A 24,481-nucleotide genomic window follows, 5' to 3' on the forward strand; every position below is an offset into this window, starting at 1 on the left:
CAACTTCCTTGTGCATTACTCTGACCTTCGTTTCTTACGATCAAATTTTAAACATGCAAACTCTCCTTTGTAAAATAATCACTATACAATATGTCATATTTTTAAAAAAAATAAAAGAAAATGTAGTTTTTAAACACGTTTTCTTTCAAGCATGAGGAACTCTTTCATAAACAATTAATTTATACATTCTTTAATTTTCATGTAACTCTAGTAACTGTATATGAAAGCGCTCCCCATGCTTTTCTTTTTTAGTCATGCATAAATAGATTTATTTTTAAGAAAGTAAACTTCTTGAAATCATAGCTACTTTTTTACTTTTTAGGCACGAATTTTTGTTTGTTCTTTACCGGTAAAGAAAGCATATTTTCTTTTAAAAACTATTTTTTATAAGTTTTTCAAATGCATTATTAAGCATCATTCGAAATTTTGTTCGCCCTTGTGAATGTGCTGTACTGTATACTAGATAATTACTCATTACTCAAGAGTAAAGTTGGTTGCATACGAAAATGCTGATATCGATCTTTAAAATCAAATAAGAGATCTAACTTTTGAAAGTATATAAATAGCGGGTGGGTCAAAAAGATGTATACAGACAACTGTCATAGAAAAATTATTTTGTAACTTACAATGTTAAATTTCTGGGGAAAATAAAGCTAGATTCCAATTTGAAAAATAAATGCACTTTCTGATGAAACTAAATGCTCCAAATGGCCAGTAAATGTTCAAAATGGTGGCCTTCAGCATTGACACATTTCTGAGTACGAGCCAGGACTGCTTCCATACTTCACACCAAACTGTCCAATGGGATTTTTGTTCACACCCTTTGAATCTCATCCCAAAGTATATTCAGATTATGTGGCGCACCTCATCTTTTACTGTGCACTATTAAAAAAAATCGTACGGCGTAAGGTCTGGACAGCGTGCAGAAAATTCGATTGATCCCCTGCGTCCCAACCACTGCCCTGGTACATTTTGATTCAAATATGTTCTCACATCCACATGATAATATGGCAGGGTGCCATTTTGTTGGTTATAAAACCTGTAAATACTGTACATTGCACGAATAGACGGGAAAATGCAGTGTTGGGAAGTAACGTAACGCAAGTAACGCGTTACTTGTAACGCGTTACTTTTTAAGTAACGTTTCCTAGTAACGCGTTACATTTTTTCCAAAGTAACTGTAACTGTAACGCGTTACAAATTTTTAAGTAACGTACCTAGTTTGCGTTACTTTTTTCGCGTTACATTTCGGATGAGTAACTACAATATATGTATATTATTTTTCGGAAACAAACGTTTCTTTCCTGTAAGTGAATTTCTCGGAATCGAGCAATGGAACATGAACGATGTCATTGACCGACAGTCAGTCACCAGCACTCAAAGAATCAGATAAGATCATAGTACCACTTGCTGTCTTTGGAAGATGAGAACAGCCTCAGGAAAATCACGTGTACTGATTGCAAGCACCTGGAAAGTTTTGTCATAGATTTTGACAGCTCCAATCTATTCAATGAATGAACTACGAGTGCAATTGAACCGATAGTCTATTTTACTTTGATTGGTGTTGTTTTTATAAAGATGGAGATCGAAAATATTTTACCGTTCGAACATTTGAAAGATACTTCTTCTTAAAAGCTCAAGGTGATGGTGGACAGAATTTAAAAGTAAAGTGGTGCCCCGGCGGGAAATTTTGTCAACAACTAGGGTGCCATAATTTAGCGATATAGAGTAAGGGGTTAATATGAATAAATTGTGTTCTGATGAGCAGGCTTACTTTATTACTAGAAAATAGTTTGTTGATGGTTTGTAATATTGGAGTTCTTTCAGATCAGTTTGCGGATCCTAGAGTCCCCTGGATTATAGAGTTTGGAACAACTAGCTTTAAAAAGCATGTATCGATTTTATAATTACTGACAAGTTTTGATTCACCTTCAGTTAATGTTTTCTCATTTTATTAGTTGTAGGGTAATGTTTCTCAATATTCTGTATTTTCAATATTACATAACAACATTGTTATTATTACATAATTAGTTTAGCAAAAGAATAATAAGCAATCATTTTTTCTAACGCATATTGATGGGCAAGAGTCCATCTCGAGTCGAGTTCCGAACCGATTCACTGTTTTTGGCGTCTAGTTTCGAGTCGAGTTGAGTTTGATAAATGGTTCGTTTGTTTTAACTCCTTTTGAAATTATGGCCTGGTTATGCTGGAAAGCGAAAGCCATGAGAAATGTAAGCTAAGCAGTAATATGGAATACCTTTAGTGTTGCTCACGAGGGGGGACACTGCTCGCATCTCTTCTCGCCTCAATATCGAGACCACAAGGAATTATTTTATAACAAGCTCAGCTCGGCTCGGCTTAACTGGCAAATGGCTCGAGCCGTCTTGCTTGAGGTGAACCATCGGCTTGAGCTGGCTTGGTTGGGATGAGCCATTTGCTGGTTCAGCTCATCTGGGCCGAAGGCTCTAGGCGACTCGGTTGGGTGAGCTGTTGACTCGGCTCACTTCTCGGTTCGGGTCGATAGTGAATGAGCTGTGAGCCGAGCTGCTCGAGTCGTTGACAATTCTAAACCTGGGCCGAGCAGTTTTGAAGATAATTGGCCAGTGCCCTATAACTTTTAACAATGTCTGGCTCGAGCCCGAATACTCAATGTAGACCCTCAGCCCAAAATCAGAAGCTCGTGAACAATGTCCTTGACTCCTAGACTTCACGACTACCGAGGTTGGCAATCAAATAGCTTTTTAGTATTCAAATACAAACCGCCTACCTTTCATGTTTAAACACAGCGTTGTTATAAATAATAATAATAATAATAATAATAATAATAATAATAATAATAATAATAATAATAATAATAATAATAATAATAATAATAATAAAATAGCGACAGTAATAGTAGTACGGAAAATTGAATAAGATTTTTTCACATTTTCAAAGTTTCGGACCTAAAAGTAACGCGTTAGTAACGCGTTACTTTCGAAGTAAAGTAACAGTTACTTTTTTGGGGCAAGTAACGCGTTAGTAACGCGTTACATTTTAAGAGAAAGTAAAGTAACTTGTAACGAGTTACATTTTTACAAGTAACTTACCCAACACTGGGAAAATGAAATCAACAATCATTGTTAGGTACTTTTACTCAGTTACAATACCGTCAAAACAGAAAGGCTTAATGAGTTCCCTAGGAGACAAACCACGCTACACATTTACACGAGGTAAATTCGCAACGTTTTCAACAGTAATGTGGGGTCAGCCCAATTATGCTTCATCCGACCAAACATTGCTACCCATAAATTCTAGTTTACGTGTAACCATTTAATGAACCTATTAACAAAGTTATATCCTACGATCTAGATCATCGTCACTTAGCTGTTGCACCAGCCTTGGAATGTACGCGCGCAATTTACCTGCCTTCAGTATGCGTAACACACTAATAGCACTTACACCACTCTCACGTGACCCTTGTCTTGAAGATTTTAGAGGTGAATGCTAAAACAGTTCCAGCACTGCAACTGTGAATTCAGCATTTGTAGCCATGAAAAGCCTGATTGGCCCTTCTCGATATTATATACTGTTCCATAAATCTTGAATTTATCTCGTAGACGTAAAAGTGTTACCCATGAAAGTGGATCAGTCCCTTACTGACGTTTCCACTGTCTCTGAATGTAGCAACATTCTCAAACTTTCATGTACCACTTAAAGTAATAACCTGCTCCCGCTCTTCAAAGCTCAAACCTCCGTCCACCATGTTGATGTTATTTTCTTGTCCATAACCGGCTTGCGCAGCTAGACCGACGATTTTGCTACCACTATTAAGGAAACATTACTTTTAGAAAGAAATTTAACCTTGCAAGTTGGAATTTTCTATCACAGTTCAAAATGTGTATATATATATGTTTTTAACGGACCCGGTATGTAAAAATATGTATACAAAAGTAATAAGGTATTATACCCGATTTATGTCACTGCGCGAAATGTTATTATTATATGAAATCGGGAAATGAGTTGAATTATGGTTGCAAGATTTGAGAACACGGTTGACTCTTTTTAAAAAAAAAAAAAAAAAAGAAAAGAAAGAAAGAAAAGCATGTAAAATGGAATAGTGTAAATTAAAATTAATTACGTAAAAATGCATGATTGTTTTAATCTTGTTAGAATTTAACACGCTCTTAATATTTTAACAAAATAAAATAAAACGTCCTAATTCAATTTACCGTGTTCTAACACTAATAATGTACAGTGGCGAAGCGTACTATGAGGCTCTGAGGCCGGGCATACCCTGTTTTCTACTGTATATTTTCTTTATCTTTGGCTTCTTATAAAATAGTTAATACTTCAAAATTTCGTTTTCTTTTTTGGTAACAAAATACTAGGTTGGAAACACTTGGAGACCCTTTTATCTGAGCCTCACAAGCTCACTAGACAGGACTATGCTGCTCAGGGAGCGAAGCTATTATGGATGTGGATTGCACGCATTGTTGGGAAGGTGCGAAGGCTCACCTCTGGAAGTCTAGTTTCAGTATTGGAGTCATCTTTCAATTCTAATATCGTATAAAATGATTTCCTTAACAAAGAGTAAGAAGTTTCTGTGTATAATTATGTGTTTCTATTAGTGATAATTTGTTTAATTAGAAATATAGTCTCAGGAGTTATTCAGAGCAGCTGTTTTTCTTTTCCCTACATGGGGCCTGGACCATAATAACTTGTAGAATATAAGTCTAATACATTAAACATATGTATAAATTTAGCAAACGCTACCGTACAGAATAAAATAATACTATTTCTGTGTAATTTTATTTGAATTTTCTATTTCATAGAATCAGTGAAGTACAAGGGCAAGAAATTTGGCAGTTAATTGTAAGAATGTACTTACTTTTTATCTCTCTTCATTTTCAAATATGCAAATGAAAACAGCAAGTGAGGAGGAAATTCCCATCCCCCCTGTAAATCCTAGACGGAAGAAAATATGAACTGCACTTCAAAATATTTGTAGTGGACCTAAATGTGAATATTTCATTAATACATATTGAGTGTTTTCCTCATATAAATGTTTGGAATAATAATAATAATAATAATAATAATAATAATAATAATAATAATAATAATAATAATAATAATAATAATAATAATAATAATAATATATTACTTTCCGTCTACTTTTGCTTATATAAATATTCATTCTTCCTTCTTAAATTAAACAAAAAAAAAAAAAAAAACACTGTATATATGCACATAAATTTAACTCTAAACAGTAAAATATAGCTAAGAAAGTTCTTTAAAATAAATAGATTTGGTAGTTCTATTTTTCTGTTTGACTCAATAAGAAAATAGAATTCTGACTATAATTTTAAACATTTTATGATACATTAAATGTTATTTATGTTATTAGTTTATTGGGCCTACCCTACTTCTGGGATTACGCTTCGCCCCTGATAATGTAATCGCATCTTTCAAAAACAGAATGTTTTATTTTACACTTTCCATTTCTTACTTAGCTCTGGATTTCATATTGAACTATGCATATTCCTTCAATTAAATTTATATCCACTCACACATGTGACATACTCGTTATCAAACATCCTATCTGGAATTTTAATTAACAAAGCATTAATAAAATGAAATCACCGCAAATAATAATCTATATTTTCTTATCAAAGAACCCAAAGCAATTCTTTTAAAGTAGTAACAACATATTCAACTTTTGTAGAGTTTACAAGGTTTGGTTGGTTACTGTATTGTTTACCTTTTGTTCCTAATGAAAATGCTCTTTTGCTAAAAAGAAAAAGAAATCTATGACCATGTGTTACTTGATTTTATATGTTGTTATTATTTGGTAGGAAATATCAAATAGCTTATGACATGTTCTGATATTCTTGATCAGTTAGAACTCAGTCAAAGTCAATTTGGTTAGTGGTTTCGAAACAATGTGCAAGAAATAGAGTGATTTACAGTCACACACATTTAATGAAATATGTCTTTGTCCGTTTGCAAAAGGGTAATCAACCTTAACGTCTGGCAATATTGTTAGTTGTGCTACGAAGGCTGTTTAAGTGTAATGAAGCATAGATTTTTACGAGTTTCCCACTACTAGACAATTATGCATAGTGCTTGCAGTTCCTGCAATTGAACAGCTAAACACTGAAGAAAGGAAAATAAAAGCGAGCGGTTTTAACTTAAACGTTGAAATGTTAGCTTCTGATATGATATGAATAATCTAGAATAGTAGTCTTTTGATGTTTAAGAAAGGCAAATATTGGTAGATATTCGACATCAATCATAAGCAATGCTAATAAACTAGCAATAATAAATGCAAAGATAAATGTGCTATACATATAATTTGCAAATGCAAATATTGTTCCTTTGATATTCGCAAAAATATCAGATACAAATGCCAACTTTTAATATTATTATTATTATTATTATTATTATTATTATTATTATTATTATTATTATTATTATTATTGTTATTATTATTATTATTTGCGATGAGATAGGCTATCCTGAATTTCGCAGAAATTCACACTATACGCCAGCCGTTTTCAAACGGTGTGCCGGAACCACTGGTATGGCGGGAGAGAAAGCATTGAAATTAATTTAAAACGATGCAAGTTTCCACTTCGGAATATAATGTAACAATAACTATTTTTCGTTATTTCGTAATCAGTTGCTGTTCCATATGTGATATTTCCCTACCACCAAAATATAATTTGGCATTTGCTATCATATATATGCCAAATGATTATATGCAACTATATATATATATATATATATATATATATATATATATATATATATATATATATATATATATATATATATATATATATATATATATATATATATATATATATATATATACCGGGTGAGGCATTTAAAACTGTTTTTGGAAATATCTGGAAAACCACAAATCTGATTTTAAAAAAGTCGTAACAAAAGTTGTTCGTCTCGAAGGGGGACATCCAAGGGACATCCAATGATACCACACTCGACCCCCTACCCCACCCCCCGGGGGCGGGAGGAGGGTCAACTTTGAAATCTTAAATAGGAACCATCATTTTTTATTGCATATTCTGATTCTCCGTGAAAAAATACGTAACTTTTGTTTCGAACATTTTTTTCGTTGCGTGATAGATGACGCTGTAATCGACAAAAATCAAAATGGCTTACAAACACGAAAAATGAGGCATTTAAAACTGTTTTTCAGAATATCAGGAAAACTACAAATCGGATTTTAAAAAAGTTTTAATAAAAGTTGTTCGTCTCAATGGGGGACATCCAATGATACCACACTCGACCCCCTACCCCCACCCCCCGGAGGCGGGAGGGGGATAAACTTCGAAATCTTAAATAGGAACCATCATTTTTTATTGCATATTCTGATTCTCCGTGAAAAAATACGTAACTTTTGTTTCAAACATTTTTTTCGTTGCGTGATAGATGACGCTGTAATCGACAAAAATCAAAATGGCTTATAAACACGAAAAATGAGGCATTTAAAACTGTTTTTGGGAATATCTGGAAAACTACGAATCGAATTTTGAAAAAGTTGTAATAAAAGTTGTTCGTCTTAAAGGGGGACATCCAATGATACCACACTCAAACTCCTCTACCTCCAGGCCCCGGGGGCGGGAGGGGGATCAACTTTGAAATCTTAAATAGGAACCACCATTTTTTATTGCATATTCTGATTCTCCGTGAAAAAATACGTAACTTATGTATTGAACATTTTTTTCGTTGCGTGATAGATGACGCTGTAATCGACAAAAATCAAAATGGCTTACAAACACGAAAAATGAGGCATTTAAAACTGTTTTTGGGAATATCTGGAAAACTACGAATCGAATTTTGAAAAAGTTGTAATAAAAGTTGTTCGTCTCAAAGGGGGACATCCAATGATACCACACTCAAACTCCTACCTCCAGGCCCCGGGGGCGGGAGGGGGTTCAACTTTGAAATCTTAAATAGGAACCACCATTTTTATTACATGTTTTGATTCTCCGTGAAAAAATACGTAACTTTTATTTTGTACATTACAGCGCCATCTATCACGCAACGAAAAAATGTTCAATACAAAGATGGGTTACAAACACTCGACAAATTAAAGTAAGTTACAAAATACACATCAGATTAGAAAAGTTAATACTTGTGATATTTTCGGAAATACTACCAAAATACACCATAGTTGATTCTCCATCTACAATCTCATATTAGAAAGGCAGTTATTCTAAAATCTGTAATGATAAACCGGTGTTGTATAGCAAAAACACTTGATCCTCCAGAACTTAATACATTACTATGTCCACATTGTTAGTGTAATTTCTGCCACAGATGTCACTTAGAGAGAGAATTTGGAAACACTTAAGGTTTGTTTTTATCAATGTATTAAAATCTAGTTTTAACGTTTCTCAGGAACAACGACGTGGATGTAGTAATAATTTGTTCCCTTCGGGGTGCTTTTTAAATGTGAGTTCCCTTGCTCTCTCCATCCGGAGCAGGACGTTTGGGCGTAAGGCCGTTTCGGTGCAACATGTTTTGGCTCAAAGCCGTGTATCTAAATAGGTTAATCTACTTAAATGGGTTATAATTATAATGTATTTCATAACGAGAACCCGGATGTTTTCGCACTAAAAGCCTTGAAAATAGACACTAATATCACAAATACTCTGTCATAAAAAAATAACTGCACAACTTAAGAAATTCAGCAAGATGAAATTTGACATCAATTTTCTATAAAAACAAATCTTCAAAAACTAAATTTTCGTTACGTTATTACAGTATGCCCTATGGTAAACAGTCTCAGTTGCATTAAATGCTTAGGCCTAGTTTTGTTCTAGTAAATAGTTGTATATGCCTAATGCAGAAGGAAAAAAAATCTTATGTTACATTTACCATGACATTATCATTGCATGACGGAATTATGGGCCAAACCCTGCAAGTACCGTAAGACGGGGTTACTTTGCACAAGATTTAAGCCATTTTAAAGAAAATTAGTGGGAGATTTACGGGATTTGGGACTTTCAGGTAAAACCCACCCAAATTGCACGATTTCTTAGTTTAAAAATCTAATGTTAATCATTCCTATGCGTATAAGCTGAAATCCTAGTCATTAAAAAAAAAAAAAAAAACGAAGTATTTGTGAGTAAAGCCTCTCTCAAACTACTTTTCTGGATCCACCATTGTTCATAATTTATTTTCCAACAAGAAATTCATTCCAGCATCTTCCTAGATAGGAAATTTACCTAAATCTAGAATGCAGGAGGTCCCAGTAGTAATAATTTCCTATCTAAGCGGTATTTTGCACCGGTGCAAAGTAACCCCGAGTACAGACTGAAACTCCCTTCTCCCAGTTTTACTTTTTTTATGACTTTAAAACATTTCGCATTTCAATTTCAACTATTGCATCAAAGTTCCATTATACACGATAGTATTCTACGAAACTGACTTAACTTTGACGGAAAATCTTGTACGTGATATCTTTCAAATTTTGCGGCCTTTACAGTGACTGCTTTCCATACCTCTACAACAATGAACCCTCCCGGTAATTATAACTGATGTTAACTCCCAACAATATAGCCAAAATACAGTTAGATGTTCTATCTTACGGTACCAGTTGAAACTTTCTGTTTTCTGTTCTTTTTTTCCGACAGAGAACTGTGAAACTCTTCACATTTTGTGCAAAGTAACCCCTGATGTGCAAAGTGTCTTACGGTATTCTACAATATCAACAGTTTCAAAATTTCTGTACAACAGTACGAATTTTTATTCTGCCCGAATATATTTTCTTCTTTCCATGGGAGGGTTTCTTCTCGAAGCATTGCCTCGCACACTAAGTTCTGCTTTTTTCTGTCCTTCGAAGTGCATCAATAAACTGCCAACTCGATCAATATCGTTCCTTTATGTTAGAATATTATAAACGACAGAAGTTTAGTTTGGGGTGTCACAGGCTACCTACAGTAAATTTTATTTGGACCACTCCTCGTATTTCAATGAACAGCTAGTGCCTATTTTTATGAAACCTGAAATAACTTTCTGTTAATACAATAGTCTCAACTATCCGTCCGAATGGGCAGATCGAATAACAAAAAAGCATTCAATAAATACTCACTTCCTGAAACACCCACCCATAGCATTAAAAACTTAATTTTTATTCCAAAAACAGCTCTTATTCATTACTTAATAAACATTTCCTATGTTTTGTAACATTCGTTTTAATAATTTATTATGGAAAAAGAAAATGCAAAAATGAAAATATGTGCAGTGTTGTATACATTTTAAGTCACATTTTTAAAATAACTAAACGTTAAGAAAAAAAAACGTTTTTTTTTAACACAAATTACATGTCCTTATTACATATATCTTAATTTATTTCTTCCAAAACTAAATCGCATAGTACGGAGCAGGCCGGTATCCAGCCCAAAAATGTAGGGGGACCCGGCTGAAGTTAGGAGGGACCCGATCCAACCATATTATAGTTCATTTGCAAGCCTACCGTGAAAATTTTAGTGGGACAGGAAAAATTTACGGGGGAACCAGCCCCCTAGGCCCCCTGAATACGGGCCTGGTACGGAGATCTGATACTAGAGATGCGGATAGTCGAGAATCTGCTGCATTTATTTATTTATTTATTTATTTTTACTGGTTCAGATACGTTGTGCATGACGTGCAGGAACTTTGCTGTGTTCAAGATGTTATTTTTAGTTTTTGCAAAATTGTTGTGGAAGTTTTTTTGAAATTTCCAGTGCCTATTTTCATATTTTAGTTCCTAAACACCCGGATTCTAGTTACGAAATACAGTATATGTAGGTAGGAAACCTATTTATATAAAAGGTTTTGTGTCCAAACATTTCGCGCCCAAGCGGCCGCACTTAAACGTCTCGCCCCCGAATGTCATGGACCCTGACCATCGAGGTGCTTGTTTCAAGGCGAGTCCTCTTGCCTCTCACCATCGTGGTGTTTGTTTTAGGAGAGTCTCCTTGTTTCTCACACATCTCCATTATTTACTGAAACAAATGTTCGAAATGGTGCCCGTTTTCTGCAACACACATTGCAAGTGTTACATGTACAGCGAGAGTCTGACCATAGATTGCGACGCACGATCGCAGTCTTTGCTTCATAGACTGTAATTTGAATGATAAAGAATGTATCGCAGAAAATAGTCACCATTTCGAACATTTTCTTATCACTTGTCAACGGCGTTTAGGGATGGGCATGAGCAAGTTCGAGAGGGTTTTCTGTGAAACTCAACTCGTCTAGAAATAGATTTCTTTGAGCTCGAAACAAATATATTTGAGCTCGACTAGAAAAATTCCCTCCAATTCGACTCGAATTCGGGTCGAGTTTCGAGTCGCGTCGACAAAACGAGCCAAATCCTGTGTGTAGTTTCAAGTACTCTCTTCAAGTATCCTACATAGACAATATAATTATTATCAATGATACTATTGCATATAATAATAATAATAATAATAATAATAATAATAATAATAATAATAATAATAATATTATTATTATTATTATTATTATTATTATTATTATTATTATTATTATTATTATTATTATTATTATTATTATTATTATTATTATTATTATTACAACACAGTTTATAAATAAGAAAGATAGGCGGTTTGTGTCTCAGTACTAGAAACTACAGGGTGTCCGAGAAGTCCTTCCCTGATTACAGAAATTGATAACTCAGGCTAGAAATAAGATAGAAATATGAAACTGGTGTTGAATTGTTTACAAACTATAAAAGTTTTTGTCTATGTTAGGTTTGTTCTGTTTTACCAAGTCTCAATTTTTTTGTTTTAGGTTTGTAGTACGTAAGTAAGAAGCCCAAGAAGCCATGCCAACCAACCAGGAGAAGGCACAGTGTGTCCTGTGGTACCATGAGACACGATCACCAACCACGGTGCAGAGACAGTTCCAGACAACATTTGGGAGGACTCCACCTGATGTCAAGAGCATTAAAGCCTGGTATGAGAAGTTCAAGAACACAGGGTCGGTTGCTGACCTTCCGAGGTCTGGTCGACCAAGAACCTCAGCAGACACGGTGGAGGCTGTGCGGCAGTCTTTTCTGAGAAGTCCTAAGAAATCGGTGCGCAGGGCCTCACGTGAATTACAGATGCCAAAAAGCTCTATCCATGACATTTTACACAAACGTTTATTGTTTCGTGCTTACAAAGTGCAACTCGTTCAGGCCTTGTTGCCCGACGACGGTACACGTCGATATGACTTTGCGGTCGAAATGCTATCACGTATTGAGGACGATAATGGTTATCTCAGACGAATTGCCTTTTCCGCAAAGCGACATTCTTTGTCAGTGGAGTAGTGAATCGCCATAATGTACGCATTTGGGGTTCAGAACCCCCCAGGGAGGTCAGGGAGTTCACCAGAGGCAGTCCAAAGGTGAATGTTTGGTGCGAGTTATTGCACGATCGAATTATCGGGCCATTCTTCTTCGCTGAGGATACCATCACATCTGCAGTGTACCTGGATATGTTGCAGCTGTATGCTGTTCCTCAGCTGCTTCAGTATCGTCCAGATGTTTTTCAGCAAGACGGTGCACCACCTCATTGGGGTTTGGACGTCCGTGCCTATCTCGATAGGACATTTCCTGGGCGATGGATTGGTCGTGATGGACCAACAGCTTGGCCTCCACGCTCTCCTGACATAACCCCATTAGACTTCTTTTTATGGGGTTATGTCAAGGATGAGGTCTACCGAACATGTGTGCCAGATCTTGAAACCCTGCAGCAACGAATAACCACAGTCGTTGCATCGATCCCTCCAGTGATGTTGGCTAATGTATGGATGGAAATTGAATAACGCCTAGATGTGCTACGTGCTACCAAGGGTGCTCATGTGGAAGTGTACTGATGTGACCAAAACTTTTATAGTTTGTAAACAATTCAACACCACTTTCATATTTCTATCTTATTTCTAGCCTGAGTTATCAATTTTTGTAATCAGGGAAGGACTTCTCGGACACCCTGTAGTTGTCTTCCGACCTCGGTAGTCGTGAAGCTTAGGAAGCAAGGACATCGGGGTTTGAGATCCAGAGGAGGAAGTATTCCGGCTCGAGCCAAAAACTTAAAGTTATAAGGCGCCGGCTAAACAAGTTCAAAACTGCTCGGACCGGGCTTAGGCCTATCAACCGCTCAAACAGCTCGGCTCACATCTCATTCGCTAACGAGCCGAACCGAACAATAAGCCGAACTAACAGTTCACCCAACCGACCCTGCTCGAGTTCTAGACTCAATTCAACAAAACAGAGGAAATGGCTCATCCCAACCGAGCCGATGGCTCACCTCAAGCGAGCTGGCTCGAGACATCGGCTCAGTTGAGCCGAGGCGAACTAAGGTCGTTATAAAAATCTCTTGTCGTCTTGTTATCGAGACGAGACTAGAAGCGACCAGTGTCCCCTCTCGTGAGCAGCACAAAAAGTATTCCACATTACTGCTCACATCTTACACGACTTTCACTTTGTAGTCTCATTTGGCCATCATTTCAAAACGAGTTAAAACGAGCTGAATGAGTGAGCTATTTATCAAACCCGATTCGACTCGGAACTCGAGTTCATAAACAATGAATCGGTTCAGAACTCATAATTCGACTTGGCCCGTCCCTAACTGTTTTTACCCATTTTGATGGTTTGAAGATCACTGCGCCATCTATCACGCAAGGAAAAGAATTTTTTTAAAACAAATGTTTTTTTTTTTACATGGAGAATGGGGATCAGGAATAAAAAACGGAGTTATTTAACTTTTCAAAGTTGACCCCCTCCCGCTCCCAGGGCTTGGGTTAGGGGTCGAGTGTGGTATCATTGGATGTCCCCCTTTGAGACGAACAACTTTTATTACAACTTTTTCAAAATTCAATTTGTGGTTTTCCAGATATTCTGAAAAACAGTTTTAAATGCCTCATTTTTCGTGTTTGTAAGCCATTTTGATTTTTGTCGATTACAGCGCAGGGGCGTCATTTAGGGAGGGCAGGAGGGGGCAAATGCCCCCCCCCCCAAGGGTTTGAAAAATGCATGTACTTTAATCGATGTCTACTAATATACTAGTACAAAACGTGAAAGTCTAATGTCGATGGTGTTCTTGCCCCCCTCAAGCGAAGTCTGAAATGATGCCCCTGTTACAGCGCCATCTATCACGCAACGAAAAAAATGTTCATAACAAAAGTTACGTATTTTTTTACGGAGAATCAGAATATGCAATAAAAAATGATGGTTCCTATTTAAGATTTCAAAGTTGACCCCCCTCCCGCCCCTGGGGGGTGAGAGTAGGGGGTCGAGTGTGGTATCATTGGATGTCCCCCTTCGAGGCGAACAACTTTTATTACAACTTTTTTAAAATCCAATTTGTAGTTTTCCTGATATTCTGAAAAACAGTTTTAAATGCCTCATTTTTCGTGTTGGTAAGCCATTTTGATTTTTGTCGATTACAGCGTCATCTATCACGCAACGAAAAAAATGTTCGAAACAAAAGTTACGTATTTTTCACGGAGAATCAGAATATGCAATAAAAAATTATGGTTCCTATTTAAGATTTCAAAGTTGACCCTCTTCCCGCCCCCGGGGGGTGAGGGTAGGGAATCGAGTGTGGTATCATTGGATGTCCCCCTTCGAGACGAACAACTTTTATTAAAACTTTTTTAAAATCCGATTTGTAGTTTTCCTGATATTCTGAAAAAACAGTTTTAAATGCCTCATTTTTCGTGTTGGTAAGCCATTTTGATTTTTGTCGATTACAGCGTCATCTATCACGCAACGAAAAAAATGTTTGAAACAAAAGTTACGTATTTTTTCACGGAGAATCAGAATATGCAATAAAAAATGATGGTTCCTATTTGAGATTTCAAAGTTGACCCCCCTCCCGCCCCCGGGGGGTGGGGGTAGAGGGTCGAGTGTGGTATCATTGGATGTCCCCCTTCGAGACGAACAACTTTTGTTACAACTTTTTTAAAATCAGATTTGTGGTTTTCCAGATATTTCCAAAAACAGTTTTAAATGCCTCACCCGGTATATATATATATGATTGCATATTACCATATAGAATACAAATATTACCGATTTTCATTTATTCATAATAAGTTTCGTATATGTTTAAGGACCTTCGTTAATAAACAGTGTGTAAAAGTCTAGGGATAGATTAGTAATGTTAAAATTAGAATATCATCATGTATTTTTCGATATTAGATGAAATAGATATTTTAATTATTGCTTAAAAATGTACGAATAAACGAACAGTCATTCTAATATTTAATGATTGTTCGAATTATTTTCTTTCTATCATTTAAATATTCTTTATTCAAAGTAGGCGTTATTCAAGTATTTGTTATTCAAATATTTATCATTCAAAGTATTCCTTATTTATCTAAACATTTGATATTAAAATATTTCCATTACTTAAATATCCGGTATTCAAAAGATTCACTATTCTCGTATTCGTTATAAATTTGAATAACAGAGAGAGCCTTATTCTAAAAATTCTGTAGTGAGGCAATAAAAATTAAATATGTTAGATTCTAGAATGTTATACATAACAGTTTTGATATTTAGTATTTGCTGTATCATGAGAAATAACTTTTTTGTAAGTAGCGTATTACTTATATTTAGCTAAAATAAATGGGAATAGATTATCTGTCTATTGGTTGAATATGAAGTAGGCCTATTCAGAAATAATGAGAAACTCGACGTTGACAGAAGTAGTAGGCCTATATTGCCAAACTTTACAATCTCACCCCAACTTCGTAAAAGTCCACGTCTTGAAATCGATTAGTAAAAACCCATTAGTAAACATTGATTTCTTATTGCACACTAGCAGCGTTCACCCCGCTTCGCTGCGGTCACCCCGGAACGCAATAAACTTTGTTACTTAGATAATTTTTACTTTTTCGCTTTCAAGTGATATGATAAAAACCATAGAAGATTGCAGTAAATGTTAACATTATATCGCCTGTCATTTATGTTAACCCGCCCCGCTTCGCTGCGGTCACCCCGGAAGTTTTCGCTTTCAATAGTAATCAGAGTTTTTAAAATAATCATTGTTATTTTACAACTCTTATGTAATTACTTATGGTTGTATCTAATATATGTATATTTCATTATAACAATTATATAAAATACAATATCTAAAGTTTGGCCCGGAAGTGTCTACAGTAATATATTGTAACAATTTAATTATTCTGAATTGTTCAAAATATTTAACAATATATGTGTAGAAACATAGACTATGAGAACAATAAGAAGCTTATTATATTTGGAGCTCCATTTTCGTGAGCTTGAACTCTGATCGTATCATATGGGCTTTGTAATGGTCAAAGAGCTTGTGTGGAGAAATCTCAGATATATTCCAATTTCTCCCACTTAGTAATTGTCACTATTACCACATAGCACAACGTGTTTACGAAATGTCCCACATCTGTTCCGGACAGGAGCGTCATTTGGGATTTTGCTTGAAGGGGACAAGACCTTTGATATAAGTAAAATTTCGCATTTTTCACTGATTTATGACTATTCTATTGATAAAATCTATATAAATCTCAAACTCAGGGAGGGGGCAATTTCCCCTCCCTGACCCTCCTAAATGACGCCCCTGGTTCCGGAACTTTGTGGTTCTCAATAGAAACTATAATGATAGTGGAAGTGTCCACAATATTTCTCTTGGATTTCAACGGAATATACATGTCTTGAAATAATATTTGGATGTCCGAAAGTTGTCATGTGATTAATCTGCAGAGACCAGGAATCCCGCAGTAAGTCCATTTTCTGGGACATAAGGGGACATTTGGATTTTAACAGGACGTACATGGGCAAGGTTGGGACATCCGTTGGACTTCCCTTGGGTTATTTTATTCTTATTCATCGACATTTTTTAACCTCAAAATTCGCATAACCACAATATCTTAAGATTTAATTTTATTCTGAATTCAAATACATAAGATAAAACGGTCATTTTTAGCCATATATATAACTTTGCAGTGAAACAAATCATTTACAATTTCAGTGCTAAAGAACTTTAAATGAAATTTGAGAGATAAATTTGAGTATTCTGGGTGCAAGAGTGGATCCGCATATGCAATTGAACGTACTAATCAACGTACCTGAATCCTTAGATATCGCCTGTCTATGAAGTTTCCTCTTGGCCTTCTTCATCTTCACGCTTTACATATTTTAACCGCTTTATAGACAATATTGGAACGGCAAACTTTCATGTCATCCGAGCTTGATTTGCGATAGCATGACAGTCAACTCTTTGGAATTCCTTCCTTTCTTATCGCACAACCCTGCCGTCTCAGTCACAATTGAACACATAGAAAATTTGTTCAAAAGATCGCGTGTTCGGTGTAACCTCTTTCTTTTTCTTCTTTTTGCTCCTTTTTCGTTATTTCCACAGTTTTCTCAGACCGTCTGCCTTCTCCTCCCCCTCACACTGTACGGGCGGTCCCTAGCCCACAACCCTTTAACCAATATTGGCCTTTGTACCGACACGTTCCTTCCAACACAAACTGTCGTTTTTTCATCAATCGCCATATATATAGCAGTAAATTAAGAAAGCATGTATAGTTAGTCAAAAGAAGTAGTTGAATAAAGATGGCAGTCACGCAATTTTCATATTATTACCTAATGTCGATTACCACGTTCAGGAAGTAATCTAGAGGATGAACTAGATTGAATAGAGAAAGTGCTTAGTTCATATAACCTCTACTCGACGTTTTATGCGATACGTACACTTGCTACATGGTTTCACACATCATTCAAAAAACTTATTTATTCTCTTTCTTAATTAATATATTTATTTTAGTCACGCTACTGGTATGCATAAATAGGTGAAAAGAGTGCTGAAGTTTACTAGATTGAAGTTTGTTTACAGGGTGGACCAAAAGTCGTAGGACAGTCGAATAAATCAGTGTTCCGCAACCCATGTGCCACGGTACACTAATGTGACTCGGAGAGGTGAGAGATGTGATCCGAACTTTTACCTGTTGTAAGAAATTTATAGTCGAGTTATCACTATTATACAGAGTGTTCAAAAAGTCTCTACACACCTGAATTGTCACATATTCAAAGCAACGAGAAAATTATTTTACTCAAAATTTATATTTTATGTCATAAAAGTGCTATGTACCGGGCGTAGCATATACACACACATTTTCACAGCAAATGTTGGAAATGTCCCCCATGAGCCTCCAAACATGCTTGCACACGTTTCTTCTTGTTCTCAAATACTCTCACAAGTTGTTCATGCGGAATGCTATGAGCAAAATCTCGAATAGCTGTTTCGAGTTCTTGTAGCGTGTGGGGGTTCCCTTTATAAACAAAATTCTTTGCATAACCCCAGAAATAAAAATCTGGAGGAGACAAGTCAGGAGACCGAGGTGGCCACAATCCCTTTGAAATTATTCGATCTCCAAAAACCTCTTGCAGTAGTCTCATGGATTGGCAAACTGTATGTGCTGTAGCGCCATCTTGTTGTATCCAAGCATTACGAATTTCGTCTTCCGTTAGTTCTCCCATGAACTGGTAAATAATTTCACAATAACGAGTTGAATCTATTGTTTGTCTGAAAAATATGGAGCCGACTATTCTTCTTCTGGATATTGCAATCCACATCCCTACCTTCTGGTCATGCAGAGGAACTTCATGTATGACATGTGGGTTTTCTGCACACCACAAACTTGAGTTCTGAGCATTGACGTAACCTGATAAATGGAACCAGGCCTCATCAGTTTAAAAAAAAAAAAAATCCAAAACATCGTCAGACTTGTCCATAACAAACCGTGTAAACCATTCACAATGCTGCACTGTTTTACACTGTCGGGAGGAAGTAACTGCTGCACCACTCTCACCTTATACGGGATAAGACGCAGTTCCTTACGAACCGCCTTTTGTGCCGTACCAACACTTATTGCTTCTTCCTGGGCAAGTTTTCGAAGTGGTTTATGGGGGCTATGTTGCATTGCATCCGATATGTGTAGCATTTTTTCTTCATCGAGCACTGACGGTCTACCACTTCGATCATAGTCCATTACCGTTCCAATGTCTCTAAATTTATCGATCAGTGCCCTTACAGTGTAACGATTCGGAACAGGTGTATCCGGAAACCTAGCTGCAAATTTATCTTTGACTGTCTGTTTGTACTCACCTTGTTCACGGAACACATGTTCAACCAGGAATATTCGTTGTTCCAAAGTTAACACCATTGTTTCAGAGACCGCTAACTAGATGCAACGGGGCCCAATGTAACAATCACTTCAACGTCATTTTGCCGACTGGAATCTAAGAAAGGAACTTCACGCAAGGCGATAATATAGCAGTGTTGCAAATCTTCGCGTAAAATTTTATTTCATGTGACTTTGAATGTGACTTTGACTTGCCACGATTCAGGTATATAGAGACTTCTTGAACGCTCTGTATTATCCCATACTGGATTTCGTATGTTTGTACAGTATTTCATTCTCTGCCGTAGGCCTATTATTCTCTGTACACTATTATCATCGGTCGTTGAAATATAATAATAATAATAATAATAATAATAATAATAATAATAATAATAATAATAATAATAATAATAATTAGTCAACATAGTCAACAATTATTCCCCGAATCAGTGGCCTGTGTAGAGTTAAGCAGTCAAGGTATCACTTTGAAGCTATGAGTACAATTATTTATTTTAACAGGAACAGAAAAGTAGCCCTATATTTTATTGTATTGTCGGTATCTATACAAGAATAGCTTCATATATGGAACTCAAATCCACAATATATGTATGTGTAATAATAAAATGTAATTGAGTTCATAAATTACTAATAAATGCACGACTTCTATTTAATAACAGTAATAATAATTGGTTCATTACAATACGCATTTATATATCACTAGTGCGATATAAAACGATTTGAGGTGTGCCGCGTTGAGTCGTGGACGATTTATGTTGTGCCGCGAGCAAAAAACCTTACGGAACACAGGAATATTAAAAAAAAAAAAAAAGTTACAAACAGGAATAAAATGTCTCTACCCATGTTATAGGCGAAGAGAAAAATGTAACATACCATGCCGCGTTTCCGGCAGCTATCTTGAAATTCACCATCTTTGATTCAACTTCAAAATTTTAAATGGGAAAGGATGTGTGAGACACATCACCTAGCACTAAAATTTGTTCAAAAATTTTTTATTATTTATGTTTTGTCCAGCTTTAACAATTTTTGAAATTTTTAATGATATTTCCGTTATTTTGCAGTTCTAGTTCACTAATTGAAGATGGTCTTCACGAAAGCTGAACCCTCGAGATTGTTCCGATGTCGTGTGAACAAAGTGTGAGAATGATCGCAGATGATTGCAACCACCGTTACCCTGAAAAGAATCTTATCTCACCCAACACAGTTGTTACGCTCCTATCCAAATTCAGGGGTACAGGAGCTGTTGAAGACAGCCCCGGAGAAGTAGGCCTAAAACGACTACGGACGAAGTAAAACAATAGCAGTGTTAGCGTCCGTTTAGAAAAGCCCTCAAAGGAGCACACCTTGTGTATCTATGGAACGAAGGAGACCGTACAAGTTGCAATTATTGCAGCATTTGACTTCAGATGACTTTTTGTGAACGGATACCAACACTGCTATTTGTTGTTAACTTCGTTCGTAGCTATTTTAGATCTACCCATTCGAAGTCTGTCCTCAATAGCTTCTGTATCCCTGAGTTAGGATAGGAGGGTAGCAACTGTATAGAGTGAATTCCTTTTAGGATGGTGATGATTGGAATCATCTCTGATGACTCTTAAACTTTGTTCACCTGACATCAAAACAATCTCTGTGTTCATCTTTTGTCAGAACCAGCTTCAATTAGTGAGTCTGAAATTAAAACTAACGAAAAAAATTATGAATTTCAAAAACTGTTAGAGCTAAACAAAATTTAACTACAGATATAAATTCCTGAGCAAATTCTAGTGCTAGATGATGTGCCACACATACCCCTTCCCATTTGAAATCTTGACGCTGAATTCAAGATGGCAGATTTTAAGATGGCCACCGGAAACGCAGTATGGTCTCTGCCATTTTGTGCCTCGTCTATTTGTGGGTAGAGACATTTCATTCCTGTCTGTCGGATACTGTCTATTGTATTCGACTGTCCTAAAACTTTTGGCCCAACCTGTATTTTACTTTCAAGTGACGAGTAGTGAAAAAATTGGAACAGTAATAATAATAATAATAATAATAATAATAATAATAATAATAATAATAATAATAATAATAATAATAATAATAATAATAATAATAATAATAATAATCTAATAGTAAGTTCAAATTCAATGTAACAAAATGAGATTTTGCTTTGTACAGATATATATATTGCTTTAAAATTTGTAGTAGTTCATAATCATGGTCTAAAACATTCGAAATTATTCTTATTATTATTTATATGTCGAAAATTTTAACATAATTAGTGACCTAAAGTATAATTTGGAGTAATAATTTTTATTTCTACTACGAGTGGCATATCTCAAAAATCCATCAAGTTGAGGAGGATAAAACTTGGTAAATAAGCTCCTCATTTAGAATGACTAAACAAGTCTTTCAGCGCTTTTCGAAATTCTGCTCTTCAGGGGTGTAAGATGGAGAAATTTTTATATTAAAATTTCCAACTCTTTATTCAGAAAATGCTCAATGTAAAAATTCATTTACGGTGTGAAAGTTAGTGTGAAATTCGTTATATAAACTCCCTTAATTAAAAATAAAGGAATATGTGTTTAAGCGTTTTCCAGAATATCTTTACTAAAGGGGAAAAGAAAGTATTGTGGGCAGTTAAAATTGAAAAATACGCGAAATGAAACATAATAGTATTCAGTTAACTTAATATTCCATTTTTATGTTTGAGTTGAACAGGTCCCCATTTTACAATTAAGGCAGGGGGAAAATGATGTTCAGTTTAGAACTTAATAAGGATCACCGAACCGTATAGTAACGAAGAAAGGAAGTTCCTTCGTGTGACTCATTTCCTCTCATGAGAGTCCATACATTATATAATCATTTAGGCTTTTTTATTTCCTTTTTTAAAGAATTTTAAAATGTATATGTACTCCAACACATGCTTTTGGATCTTTGATGTATTTAGAACCAACTGTCTCTCATATTTGAGAAATAATAAACCGTGTACTGACTATACAAAAATGCTAAAACATGACATGTGCGTTTGTACGGACAAGCAAATTTCACCCTATGAATTAAATCTTATATATAAAAATGAATCTTTGTATGATTGTCCGGTATACAAATCCACACCATCTAAGTAACTTTATGGAGAAGATCAAAGTCTGAAATAGACTGTAAACTGTTTTGATTTTTTCATGTGTATCCTAAATTCTTTTATGTGTACTCAGTTCAAAATATCTTGTCGTCGCGAATTCTGTCGAGGAATTTGAAGCTTAAAATACATAAAACGATAATCATGCCTGTTGTGTTGTATGGTTGCGAAACATGGTCGCTTACCCTGAGGGAAGAACGTAGACTGAAAATATTTGAGAACAAGATCGTAACACGAATATTCTGACCCAAGAGGAATAGGCATGAAGAATGGCAGAAACTTTATAACGAGGAACTGCATAATTTATACGGTTTACCAGACATTATTAGGATCATCAAATTTAGGAGGCTCAGGTGAGCAACTCATGTAGCGAGGATGGAAGAAAGTAGGAATGCTGTCAAAGTCTTAACTGGAAGACCAATCGGAAAACGACCATTAGGAAGACCTAGGTGTAGATGGGAGGACAATATTCAGATGAAATTCGCAGAAATAAGAATATAAGGTACAAACTGGATCCAGTTGGCTACGGATAGACGTCAGTGGAGACCTTTGTGAACACGGCATTGAACCTTCGGGTTCCATAGGCCATAAAGTTAGTTTGTTAGTTATGTGTATCCTAAGAGGGGAGGACTAAAAGGAGTTTCAAAGAGTGGCTTAAAATTTAAGTTAAAAATAAAGTACCTCACGAGTTCTTCGTTAGGAAGATGAAATTCGGTATGTAAACTCATTTTTAAAATCAAATTGACTTACAGTCTGGAAAAGTTCTTTGGACATATGACAACCCTAGGGAGTGGGAAAGGATGACATTTAAAAAAAAAAAACGAAAGTGACTGATGTTATGTGGGACCCATAGTTTTCGGGATAGCTGAGATGAATAGTGACACTCTTGATACCTTTAAGTCCAAGTTCAGCCTCCATCGGCATGGAAGTGAGAGGAGATGAAAAGTAAAGTATCCGAAACGACCGAGATTAATGTCGAATCCATAGTTTTAGAGATCGCTAAGCTCCAATGACATTTAAGCCCGAGTTAGTCAACAACGTGCATGCAAACTCCAGCGGGAATTGGCTGGGGGGAAACCTAAAGGGATTGCTTGTCATTATTTATTCTGCTGAGTTCTTTATTGTCAAATATTATACTAAACATTATTCTCCCCATGGGAAGCCGGTCACTTCTGCTAGTTTAACATACTTTTAGTTTACTGATAAAAAAGATAGGGAACTTTAAATTAAACCATTTTCATTTTTTTTCAGCACATAGATATCAGTATGATCAACTACTGGCACGAAAAATCATAAAATCCCCCCCCCCCAAAAAAAGTGGCCAATCATGTTTTGCAATCCTCGGCTTGATTTGATTCATAAGGTTGAAATTTGCTTCCCTCTACAAATGCTTGCCATCCTCGTATATAGTAATATGCTTAACAGTATTATCAATGGTATTAATCACTATTGCTTTTCTTAAAAATGAGTTTTTTGTACAGTGAATTAAAGTAAAAACTGGAACAACACTTCGTAATACTCAAACTTCACACTTGAAAGTATTACTATTTTATGGCTTCATTTTTCGTATTAAATTGATGTACTGGGTTTTGGCCTAAATCGAAGTAATTTAAAGAAACGCACTTTAAATATCGAAATTCTCCGTGAGAAAAAATAAATAAATGAATAAATACATTAATAATAATAATAATAATAATAATAATAATAATAATAATAATAATAATAATAATAATAATAATAATAATAATAATAATAATAATAATAAGTCGAAATACTAATGTGGTAACCCATAATATCAATTTCAGCTACTTCATGCATTCTAAAGTTAAATATTTGTTGACCAATGATGCCTTTTGTAACTCATTTTACTGATTTTCCTCATCATTAGAAAATCTCATTTCTCTACCGTGTTCTTTTCATCATTTCCTATTACAACCAGAGTTACCTAAAAAGGGGCCGTGCCAATCTCGGCATGTCATCCCCGTTGCGGAATCTTCTCATATCGTCTCTACAACCACGATTATACATTGGTTAATTTTCTTTAACTGATTCTCAGAGTGTGAAGAAAATTAGTCTTCACATACAACATGATCTATTTTTGAAATCAAAATAACATTGGAACGATTTAAAATTATTGTCCTTACCAGGATATAGTATTTTTTTCTGAAGAGCAATTGAATTTTACAA

The 24,481-nt window shown here is 35.5% G+C and overlaps 1 protein-coding gene across 2 annotated transcripts in view; it reads right to left on the reverse strand.

Annotated features, from left to right (window-relative positions):
• Positions 1 to 24,481, reverse strand: part of LOC145680716 (uncharacterized) — a 91,424-nt gene that overhangs the window by 59,315 nt on the left and 7,628 nt on the right. Inside the window, exon 1 of one of the 2 annotated variants that reach the window (XM_081751648.1) lies at positions 17,101 to 17,446. The exons of the other annotated variant lie outside the window; for it this stretch is intronic. Coding sequence (XP_081607774.1) covers positions 17,101 to 17,152 — 52 coding nt within the window. The 5' untranslated portion in view covers positions 17,153 to 17,446. Of the gene's footprint in view, positions 1 to 17,100; positions 17,447 to 24,481 lie in introns of those variants that run through there. 2 annotated transcript variants of the gene reach the window in all.

Source organism: Thermobia domestica, chromosome 3 (genome assembly GCF_964235325.1).
Source record: "Thermobia domestica chromosome 3, izTheDome1.hap1.1, whole genome shotgun sequence".
NCBI lineage: Eukaryota > Metazoa > Arthropoda > Insecta > Zygentoma > Lepismatidae > Thermobia > Thermobia domestica.